General features: G+C 41.4%; 1 protein-coding gene across 1 annotated transcript; it reads left to right on the top strand.

Annotated features, from left to right (window-relative positions):
* Positions 1-709: 709 nt before the first annotated feature.
* ACOD1 (aconitate decarboxylase 1) lies at positions 710-5127 on the top strand (the record flags this gene model as incomplete). Its single annotated transcript, XM_079721862.1, has 4 exons — positions 710-787; positions 1562-1651; positions 3064-3269; positions 4182-5127. 4 exons carry the CDS (start codon positions 710-712, stop codon positions 5125-5127), a joined length of 1320 nt encoding a protein of 439 aa, XP_079577988.1.
* Between the last annotated feature and the right edge of the window lie 6171 nt (positions 5128-11298).

Raw genomic sequence — 11298 nt, 5'->3', positions numbered from 1 at the left:
ATGTATGTGTTCCTCAGGAAATGGGGGCTTAAGAGCTAGCTGCATTGATTTCGGAGTTAGTCCTACAGGGGTTTGTGTCCAGACTAACTAAGTTACAGCTGTGGGACTTGGGAACTTCACCTTTCTGGGTCTTGGTCTCCTCACCTGCAGAAAGAGACTCACGATACATACCTAGAGACCAGTGGGTATTAAGTAGACATTGTATTTAAAACATTCGGCTCAACACCTGGCACATGTCTACCAGTGACAGCTCCTAGCTGTCTGAATGCACCCCACGCCCAGGCGTGCCCACGTGGTAGGCGAGACGTCCCTCCCTGCTCGCCCTCTGAGCCTCTGCATGCCTCCACCAGAGCCCACCACCCAAGCACACATTATCTGCTTGCTACTCTGTGTCCTCCACTCGACTGAGGACAGAAGCTGGCTATCGCTCATGTCCACATCCCTCTGCCTCACACATGTGTTCAGTACACATCATTTTTTAGGAACTGAACTTAATTTAACCAACTGCGTTTCCTATAGTGGAGTATAAACTCTTTGTGTAAAAGTACCTCCAGTTCTCGTGTAGAAAGGAAGTGTGTGAATACATAGTGAGTGAAGCACTGTTCTAACGCTCTTCCCTTTAAAGTCTGTCACAGAGAGCTTTGCCAAAGTGATCCACGGCTTGAAAGTGGGACACCTGACAGATCGTGTTATCCAGAGGAGCAAGAGGATGATTCTGGACACCCTGGGGGTTGGGTTCCTGGGAACTGGTACAGAAGTGTTCCGCAAAGCCAGGGAATACAGTAAAGTAAGAAGCTCAATGTCTACTTTAGAGCTAAAACCAAGTGTGCACATGTGCCTTTTTGTGAGGTGTACCCAGAAGCGCGCCCAGGGACGTGCGTTTGTGTTCTACTGCCCTACTCTTCATTTTAGAGACAGTGCTTGGTGTATATAGCGTTGTTGTATACAGTTTTATGCTTTTCTATGCTTTATTACCTGAGTCTTAATATTCACCCACATCCTTTACTAAGTCACTATCTTAAGACCAGTCTTAATCTCAAGGCTAGCAAAATCTCAAAGTTGATTACTAGTCTGACTGAAAGCACATTTTTACCTGAGAGTCTTAGCAGCCATAGCCCCAGGCCATTTGTTCATGCAAAGACTTCAGGATTCTCTGGAGAAAAGCCTGGGCCAGCACCCTGAGCAGAGAGTAGGTGATTACGTGAGAGATGTAGCATCCACTCCCCAAAGAATATGCTTGGTCTACAGACGATGAGTCCACCTTTCCTAGTATTTATCCTCAAGGAGTAAATAAGAGTAAATTCAGACTTCATTCCTTGGCGCACTTATGGATCACAGTCTGGGGCTGAGCAACAGCTTCTCCTCTCCCTTCCACAGAAAAAGTTATATATTCTTCTACAAGGAAGAAAGAAATCCAATGACTAGGGCTTCAGTCTAGCACAAAGGGCTCAATAAGAAGTATTAAAGTAATGCCTCCAAACATGAAGAACAACTCTTGTGATGGTGACTTGGCATGTTGGATTCACACTCTGTATCACTGATTGATACTCTTTTGTTTCAGATCTATACTTCCAATGTAACCAGCACTGTTTGGGGCCAGCCAGACTTCAGGCTCCCACCAACATACGCTGCTTTCCTTAACGGTGTGGCTGTAAGGAGATTTCCATGTTTTTGTAACTGTTCAACAATCAGAACAATTTCAGGGCCAGAAAACATCTCAGAAATTGCCCAGTTTCCATATCTTACTGATGAGATCACTGAAGTTCAGAGAGGTGAAGTGGCCTGCCCTCTCTCCTTGTAGTAATTTCAGTTTTCACGTTTTTACAGTGAATTGATGCTTTTCAAACAAATTGTGAGGTAGAGGAAATAAGATGGAAGTATTTAGATAAAAATGCTCCTAAGGTATCTCAACTCTAAACTAAATATCCAGACTCAATTCCTTGTCAGTTCTTTCTGTTGTGGGCAGTATCAGCTTCTATCCAGTAACCAGCCTCTCATTCATTCATTCATTCAACAGATATTTATTGAGAAAGAAACAATGGCCATAAGTTGTCTACATTTTCTGAACCAAAAATCAGCCCTTCTCATCTGACAATTTTTATGCTTTTTCTGTGTGTCAAGGGCAGTCTAAAAGATATAATTTGGACATGAACCTGTTGGGATTTCTGAGATATTTTTATGGTTTATGGGACAGTAGTTCAGAATATTGAAAGTCAAACCTAATGGTGCATCCAGAAGTAAACATCCAGTAAGTAAGCAGTGGGAAGGGCACCAGCCACAACTAGTAGACAAAAATCTATTTTTAAATGAACTTCTGGTTATTACTATTTCGTATAAGGAAAAACCAAATGATTTTAAAATATAGCTTAATAGTTAAACTGGGTTCAAGAGTTCTTGCAACTTCTCCATAAGTTTGAAATTATTTATAATAAAAGGGTTCAAAAAATATGGCCTGATGTGGAATAAATGACATTAAACTTTTCATGTGACTTGTTTGAAAGGTGGAAGAGGGAGGGAGGGAGGAGCAGCCCCCTAATTCTACAGCTTTGTTTGTAAGGTAGATAAAGATCTTTCCAAGGGCTGTGGCACCTGAGTAAGACCCAAGTTCCCTGTGGTTCACTAGCTGCTCCCCGAGGTCGCACCTGATCTGGACATAGGACAGCCTGCCTAGTGCTAAGTCATGTGATTAAGAATCGCAGCCAGGGCTTCCCTGGTGGCGCAGTGGTTGAGAGTCCGCCTGCCGATGCAGGGGACACGGGTTCGTGACCCGGTCCGGGAAGATCCCACATGCCGCGGAGCGGCTGGGCCCGTGAGCCATGGCCACTGAGCCTGCGCTCCGCAACGGGAGAGGCCACAACAGTGAGAGGACTGCGTACCGCAAAAAAAAAAAAAATAATAATAAAATCGCAGCCAGTTCATAGGTTTAATTTTCAGAGAATCAGATCTAAAAATCTCACATCAAACAAGGTTATTATTGAACTAAACCCTGACTGGTCCAAAAGTCATTGCATTCAGGGAAATACATTTAGGTTTTGGTTGTTGTTTATGTATCTGTTCACATAGATTCACTCAATGGATTTTGATGACACGTGGTACCCTGCCACCCACCCTTCTGGAGCTGTCCTTCCTGTCCTCATGGCTTTATCAGAAGCCCTGCCTTCAAGTTCAAAGTGTTCTGGCCTTGACCTGCTGCTGGCTTTCAACGTTGGTATTGAAGTGCAAGGCCGATTAATGCACTTCTCCAAGGAAGCCAAGGACATACCAAAGAGGTATGGAGAAACTGTGCCCCATCGTGAGGCGGCCACGTTCCCCTTCATCTGTTAGTCGTTATCTCTGTAGATCTTTCTGATACAGAGGTTGGCTCAGTTGAAGATGCTGACGTTAGTGCTGGCAGATAAGTCAACTCAACCAGTCACATACCAAACTGTACATCCATATACAAAGGTGTGACCTCAGAAGTACTAGTGAAAAGTCTCCTCTGGGTTTAGAGAGCCTATCAAGCAACAAGGACCATAGACTAAATTGGAGCCTCTCACCCCAGGATGATGTCATTCTGGCCTCTGTGGGTACTCTGACTATCCCTCATCTCATCTCAAAGCAGAGTCTACTTTGGTATTTGCTAGGGTCCTTCAGACTAATGGGAACATTCAGAATATCCTAAACCCGACTGTTCAATCCATAGATCAAAAATGGTCAAACGCTGACTGTATCATATGGTTCAATCTAATATTTATTTTGCCCCTTGGTCCAGCCTGCTGGGGGAGGAATAAATCGGAATACTGAGTGAACTTTCAAGGTTTCTACAAGGCCCTAAATTGTTACAGTTACTTACATAGGCTTTCAGCACTCAACAACTTTTGCCTTTTTGGCAATAATTGCAAAAGTACCATTTATAAATAATTTACTATGTCAGGCACTGTTGTAATCATGCAAATTCGTTCAAAACTCACAAAACCCTATGAAGTAGATACTATTATTATGACCATTTTATATAAGAGAAAACAGATACAGAGAAGCTGAATAACTTTTCCAAAAATCACACAGCTAATAAGAGGAAGAGCTGAGATTTGAAACTAGGCATTAGGGCTGCTCCATTAGCTAAGCTCCTGACCACTGTGCTATACTGCCCCCTGGGGGCTGAGGTTTGTAAGTCTCCAACTCTTGTGTTTTTTGTTTTTCAGATTCCATCCCCCCTCAGTGGTGGGAACTTTGGGTAGTGCTGCTACAGCATCTAAGTTTTTGGGGCTCAGCATGACAGAGTGCCAAGAGGCCCTGGCTATTGCTGTTTCTCATGCTGGGGCACCCATGGCGAATGCCACCACTCAGACCAAGCCTCTTCACGTCGGCAATGCTGCCAGGCATGGGCTAGAAGCTGCTTTTCTGGCAATGCTGGGTCTCCAGGGAAACAAACAGGTCTTGGACATGGAGTCAGGGTTTGGGGCCTTCTATGCCAACTATGCCCCCAATATCCTTCCAGACGTAGATTCACACACTTGGCTGCTGGACCAGCAGGATGTGGCCTTCAAGCTTTTCCCTGCCCATTTGGCCACGCACTGGGTGGCAGACGCAGCTGCATCTGTGAGAAAACATCTTGTAAGAGACAGAGCCCTGCTTCCCACTGACCACACGGAGAGAATTGTGCTTAGAATTCCAGATGTCCGGTATGTGAACAGGCCCTTCCCAGACTCGGAGCATGAGGCCCGCCACTCCTTCCAGTATGTGGCCTGCGCCATGCTGCTGGATGGTGCCATCACTGTCTCATCATTCCACAAACACCAGGTCAACAGGCCACGGGTAAGGGAGTTGCTTGGTAAGGTAGAGCTGGAGCACCCTCGGGACAACCTACCAAATTTCAACACCCTCTACTGTGAGATAAGTGTTGCCCTCAAGGATGGATCCCTCTTCACAGAGCGCTCTGATACCTTCTACGGTCACTGGAGGAAGCCTCTGAGCCAGAAAGACCTACAGGAAAAGTTCAGAGCCAATGCCTGCAGGATGTTGTCCTGCCACACTGCAGAAAGGCTTATAGAGATAGTAGAAAACCTAGAAGACCTGGAAGACTGCTCCATGTTAACTGCACTTCTGAAAGAACCCTCTCCACCAGAGATAGTTTCAAAATCTCTCTAGCATTTAACAGTTCCATCATGCAATCTCTCCTGAGGCTTAACAACATCTAAATGACTTTATATTGGGGAAAATTCAATGCTTTGCTTTACAGAGCAAGGGTCTGTTCTTGGTCTGCCTGGGAATAAATGCAGCATGCTGAAGACAGTCCAGACACAGAACTGGATATACATGGAAGAAGTCTTGTCCTGTAAATTTTGCAATACAGTGCCAGTTACCTATAGCAAGATAATGGTGCAAGAAACACAGAGAAATTTATTTTATAAGCATTCATAAGGCTGAAATTCAGGTCACCTGTGATTTGCTTAATCTTTTCAGAGGAGTTATTTATGAACTTCATGAACCTCAAGGTTTGAGAGGGATTTGAACTTCTGCATACAACTTGCTGACAGAAGAAGGGCTCTGGTCTGTTGAGCCACCAATGGACTTCTTACACTATGGGTTATCAGAAGCCCTTCACAATGGAGGGGATGCCATTGGGTTTAAAATAAGGTCTTCATGGCTTCAAATCCTGCCTCTACCATTGACTAGATGTGACCCTGGCCATGGTTCTGGATAACCCTCTACTTAAGTTTCTCTATCTTTAAAGCATAAATAAAAAACAGTCTAAAAAATAAAGCAGTTTGGCTCTAGAAGTCATGCTCTTAACCACTACAATAGATCACCTTTCATTACAAAAAAATTTTTGAGACAAATATCATGGATGTAGAGTCTGAGATGTAATAAAGAATGACAGCCAAAACATAGTATATATGTGGGTAGTCAGATATATATTAAACTGTATAAAGTAATAAGAATGTCTTGTGGGGTTAAAAACTGCAACATTAGCATTATATACATATTATATATATATATATATACACATATGTATATATATATATATATATATATATATATATATATATATATATATATATATATATATATATACAAGCAGGGAGTTATTATAGTTAATGTATTCTAAATTCCTCATGTTGTTCAAGAAAAGGGCAACACTATTAACTCTAGACTTTGATTTGTAAGTATGTATGCTGTCATTTCTAGAGTGACTATTATAAAACAGCAGTGGAATGTATCACTTCAGGTTAATAGAGAGAGAAATATGGAATTAGGAAAAAATAATCCAAAGAAATGTAAGAAAGGAGGGGAAAAAGAAATATAGAAAAGGCAGAACAGACAGAAAGCACAATATAAAATGATAGGAGGGACTTCCCTGGCTGCTCAGTGGTTAAGAATCCACCTGCCAATGCAGGGGACATGGGTTCAATCCCTGGTCCAGGAAGATCCCACATGCCGCAGAGCAACTAAGCCTGCGAGCCACACCTACTGAGGCCCATGCACCTAGAGCCCGTGCTCTACAAGAGAAGCCACTGCAATGAGAAGCCTGTGCACTGCAACGAAGAGTGGCCCTCACTTGCCACAACTAGAGGGAGCCCGTGCACAGCAACAAAGACCCAACGCAGCCAAAACATAATAAATAAATTAAATAAATAAATTTATTTTAAAATAAATAAATTTTTAAAATGATAGGAAAAATGCAAATATATATATAATTATGAAGAGAGTAAATGAACTAAATGCTCCAGTTAAAAAATACAAAGACTATGAACACATTTTTAAATGTTTGTTTTATTAACAGGTACTGTACGTATCATCAATTCATCCATTTTACATTTTATGAGTTTTAGTAAATGTATAGAGTTGTGCAAATATCACTGAAATCCAGTTTTAGAATACTTCTATCACTTCCAAACATTCCTCAGGCCTGTTTGCAATCAATTCCCACTCCTAATCTCCAGCCCTCAGCAGCCAATGATCTGCTTTCTATCTCTATAGTTTTGTCTTTTCCAACATTTCATATAAATGGAATCATACAATATATAGTCTTATGTGTCTGGCTCTTTCACTTAGCATAATAGTTTTAAGATTTTTCCACATATGTATCAGTACTTTATTCCCTTTCATTGTCAAGTAGCATTCCATTGTATGGATATACCACATTTGTTTACCCATTAATTAAAGAGTGGCTGGATTGTTTCCAGTTTGGGGCTATTATGAACGTATCTTTCCATTTCTCTTGGGTTGATTCCTAGGAATGGGAATGCTGAGTCATTTGGTAAGTACATGTTTAACTTTAGTAAAACCTGTTTTCTATAAAGTAGCTCTATCATGTTACATTTCCACCAGCAATGTACAATGGTTCCAGTTTCTCCTTATCCTCACCAACCTTTGGAATTATCAGTCTTTATAATTTTAGCCAGTCAAGTGTGTGTATAATGGTATCTCATTGTGGTTTTAATTTGCATTTCCCTAATGACTAACTCTTGCCCTTTTTTGCCTATTATTATAATTAGGTTGTCTACTTATTGAGTTGTATGAGTTCATTTTATATTCTGGCCATAAGTTCTTGAATAGATATCTCTTTTGCAAATATTTTCTCCCAGTCTGTGGCTTGTCTTACTGTGATTTTAATGGTCTCTTTTGAAGAACAGAAGCTTTAAATTTTGTTCAAGTCCATTTTGCTATTTTTTAAAAATTTTTTTGTTCCTACTTCTGGTGTTATTAGAAGGCATTCTTTTTTTTTTTTGGTCGTGCCACGCAGCATGTGGGATATTAGTCTTCCGACCAGGGATCGAACCTGCCCCTGCTGTACTGGAAGCTTGGAGTCTTAACCACTGGACAGCCAGGGAAGTCCCTAGAAGGCATTTTTTAAATCCAGTTATATACTTTATTCAAGACACACAAGGATGTAGAAAAGTTGAAAGTAAAAAATATAGGGGAAATGTGGATAGAATATTAACAAAAGAAAGCTAGAATAAATAAATGTTAATATTAAACAGAAAAGAATTCAAGCAGAAAAGCACTATTAGAAAAGAGATAATAATGATAAATTCAAATCACTAGGTAACTAAAATAATTCTAAACTTCCATGCATCTAAATACTATTAAACTGCAAGGAGAAACAGATAAATCCAACACTATACTGAGAGAATTTTAACATTTCTCTCTTAGTAATTTATATTTCAAGGAAACCAAAAATAAATAGACTATATAAGATTTAAACACAATCAACATGTCTTATCTAATGGACATATAGAGGACACTGTACTCAAAAACTAGAGAATTCACAATATTTTGAATCTCACAGAACATTTACAAAAATGGACCATATACTTAGGCATAAAGCAAGTCTCAACTTTTCAAAGCACTGGATCATCCAGATCATTTTCTCTAATCACAATGTAATCAAGTTAAAAATCAAAATTGAAAAGACAATTAGAAAAGCCTGTAGTGTTTAGTAATAAACATTCCTCTAAATAACTCTTGGGTCACAGAAGAAATTACAGAGAAAATTATAAAACATTTAGAACTAACCAATAACAAAAATACCACGTATCAAACTCTATAGTATGTAGCAGAAGCAGTACTTAGAAATGGGTAGAATTTTTTTATTGCTGGCTCTGTATTACAAGGATTATATTGTTCCATAGGACACATCATGGTAACACTTATAAATTTGAACAAGGTTGATAAAAGAGGAGATAGAAGAGGTGGTTTCTACTGTGACCTTGAGATTAAATTTAATTATCCTATCTTGATACATTTCAGAAGTTTCTAGGGTCAAGATCTGAGGGCCATTAATAATATCCTCAGATAACCCCTGTTAAAAACAAGACAACAAACCCCAGATGGAGTTGTTTATGCTAACCCCATATCCACCAAATTGAGACTAACTGAATTACAGTTTTGGCTCTTCCAAAAATGGAATCTTGAACCAGCAAATCAGGAATCTCTGATCAGCACTAGTTAGGTAATCTGCCTGATAGACCCCTGCCATCCCCTAAGGAAAGGAACCTTGCAATAACCAATTTGTTGTTTGTTTGTTTGTTTTGCCTAGTGTAACTTCCTTGTTTCCACTCCCTTCTGCCTATAAAAGTCTTTCATTTTGCACAGTTCTTTAGATCCCCTTTCTACCTGCCAGATTGGGTACTGCATGATTCAAATCAACTTGTGCTCAACTAAACTCTTAAAAAAAAAATCTTAATATGACTCAGTTTAACTTGTAACACCCCCAAAGCTTGTTTCGGACCAACAGCAGGTGTTGGGGAAGACAGTCTCTCCTGAGGGAGCAACAGTACTCAAGGTGACCTTGATATTGGCTATTATGCCCATTGAGTTAACTGAAGGCAGGAGAAAATATGGGGGGATATGGGTCTGTAGAGAGAGCTCAAGGGTCCTCTTCACTGACAACCCTGCACACAATCCACCCCCATCTTACCACATACAAATAATAGAGAAGAGAGAGGAAGAGAGAGATTGGCTCCCCACATTCTTTTCTAGATGATTCCTTTCAAAAAGCTAGGGCCACTGCGCTGGTGGAGACTTTGGATGGAATGAGAGAGTTAAAGCTGAGCTAGCGTCTCTTCCTTCCATGAGGCTGGGGAGCAAGGACAGCTTGTGAGCTATTCTATCCTGAGAAAGCCCAAGATGGGACTCCGGCAGCTCTGATCTGATGTCTAGGCATTGTGGCAAATGCTTGTTTCTTCCTTTCCTTTTCCTTGGGTACAGCAATGAAGGATGCAGCTCAGCCCACTGTTAGTGTGATAGGCCCTGTGTGTAGGCAAATGAGTCCTCCACACGGATCAGGCCAGACAGCCAGGGAGAAAATCCACCATGAGACTGAGACAAAGGCTCTAGCTCACAGAGAGAGGTTTATTCCAGCTCCCTCTCTGTATTTCTGCATCCTCAGCACATACTCATGACCTTGAGCCAAAGTGCCTCAGTCCCCAGGCGCACCTTTGCCCACTCTGGGGACCCCTGGTGCTCTAGCATATATTTGGGGGATCCCCAAGACCAGGCACATATTCGGGTGCATGCCAAAAGAACTCATGGGGCTCTGCATATAGCTGTGCTCATGGTTAAGATTTACTATAGTGAAAGGATACTGGATCCACAAGAGAATAAGACACAGGCAGAGTCTGGAGAAACCCCTGCATAGGCTTTCAACGCTCCCTCCCTCCAGGTTGAGGAGGGAGGTGAATGTGCTCCTTTCTCCAGCAGAGAAAAGTTCAGTAAAATGTGTTCAATGTTTCTGCCCTGGGAAGAGACTTACCACCCAAGGTTTTTATAAGCAGCTGGTCATAAAGGCACCCTCTGCCCAGCAACAGTGATAATTCCAAACTCCAAGAAGGAAAGCAGGTATTCAGCATAATTCACACTGTTTGAACCATATAGGCAAAGTGGATCACTTTTATCAGTTAGGGAGTGGATCAAGTGCCAAGTTCCCAGATGCCAGCCAAGTACCAACCCTGTAAAGAGGTCCTAATTAAGATAGTGGCCTCCAGCCTGCTATGTTCTCTCTTTTCTGCACATCTTGTCCCATCCTGAAATGCCTTCCATTCCTGTTCGTGTGGCTTTGTAGGGTAGACTAACGATACACGAAAACTGGACATTGCCTCCACTTGAAGAACTGTCTCTGCCCTGTAGCACTTGAGATCTATAAACGGTGTGTTTTATCATTGCATTAACTAAAACTGATATCTCCAGTAGGCTTAGAGCTGCCACAGACCAAAGAGCTGTACTCATTTTAACCCAGGCATTTAAAATGAGAATGTGAGTTTAAAGGGAATTTTTATACGTTATATTTTATAACAACTTTACTTTGAAGTCCTATCTAAAAAATATCTCAGACAGATAAGTCCCATACGAAAACTGGGACCACCTTAAGGTCTGTGATAGTTTATGTAGGGGAACCTCTTTGGGGATGTGAGGTAAATGGTGGGTGTCCATTCAATTCAACAAATGTGTACTGAAGGCTTAATATGTGCCAGAGGATGTTCTTGGTGCAGGTGATTAGAGCAGTGAACAAAATAGGCAAAAACCCCTTACAACCGTGAGCTTGAAACCTAGAGTGAGTACAGAGACAAGCAACAGGACAAAGAAAGTGCTCTTTGTGCACCTCTTCTGGGCCAGCTGTGCTTCCTTCATTCCTCCCCTGGTGGGAATGTGAGTTTCTGGAGCCTGAGTTGGGTTCAGGGACCAGGGAGCCCAATGCATGTGAATGAATAGCCCCAGTTCTTCTGGAAGAATATAATCTGTGACAACAAAGGAACTGTAGGGGTGTATCTTCCTTGTCAATTCTGGGAGGACTTCCCTGCATAGAGCAAAGCTACA

This window comes from Hyperoodon ampullatus (assembly GCF_949752795.1).
Source record: "Hyperoodon ampullatus genome assembly, chromosome: 16".
NCBI lineage: Eukaryota > Metazoa > Chordata > Mammalia > Artiodactyla > Ziphiidae > Hyperoodon > Hyperoodon ampullatus.
Note: the sequence above shows the minus strand (reverse complement) of the source record. Positions and strands in the feature narration are given on the sequence as shown.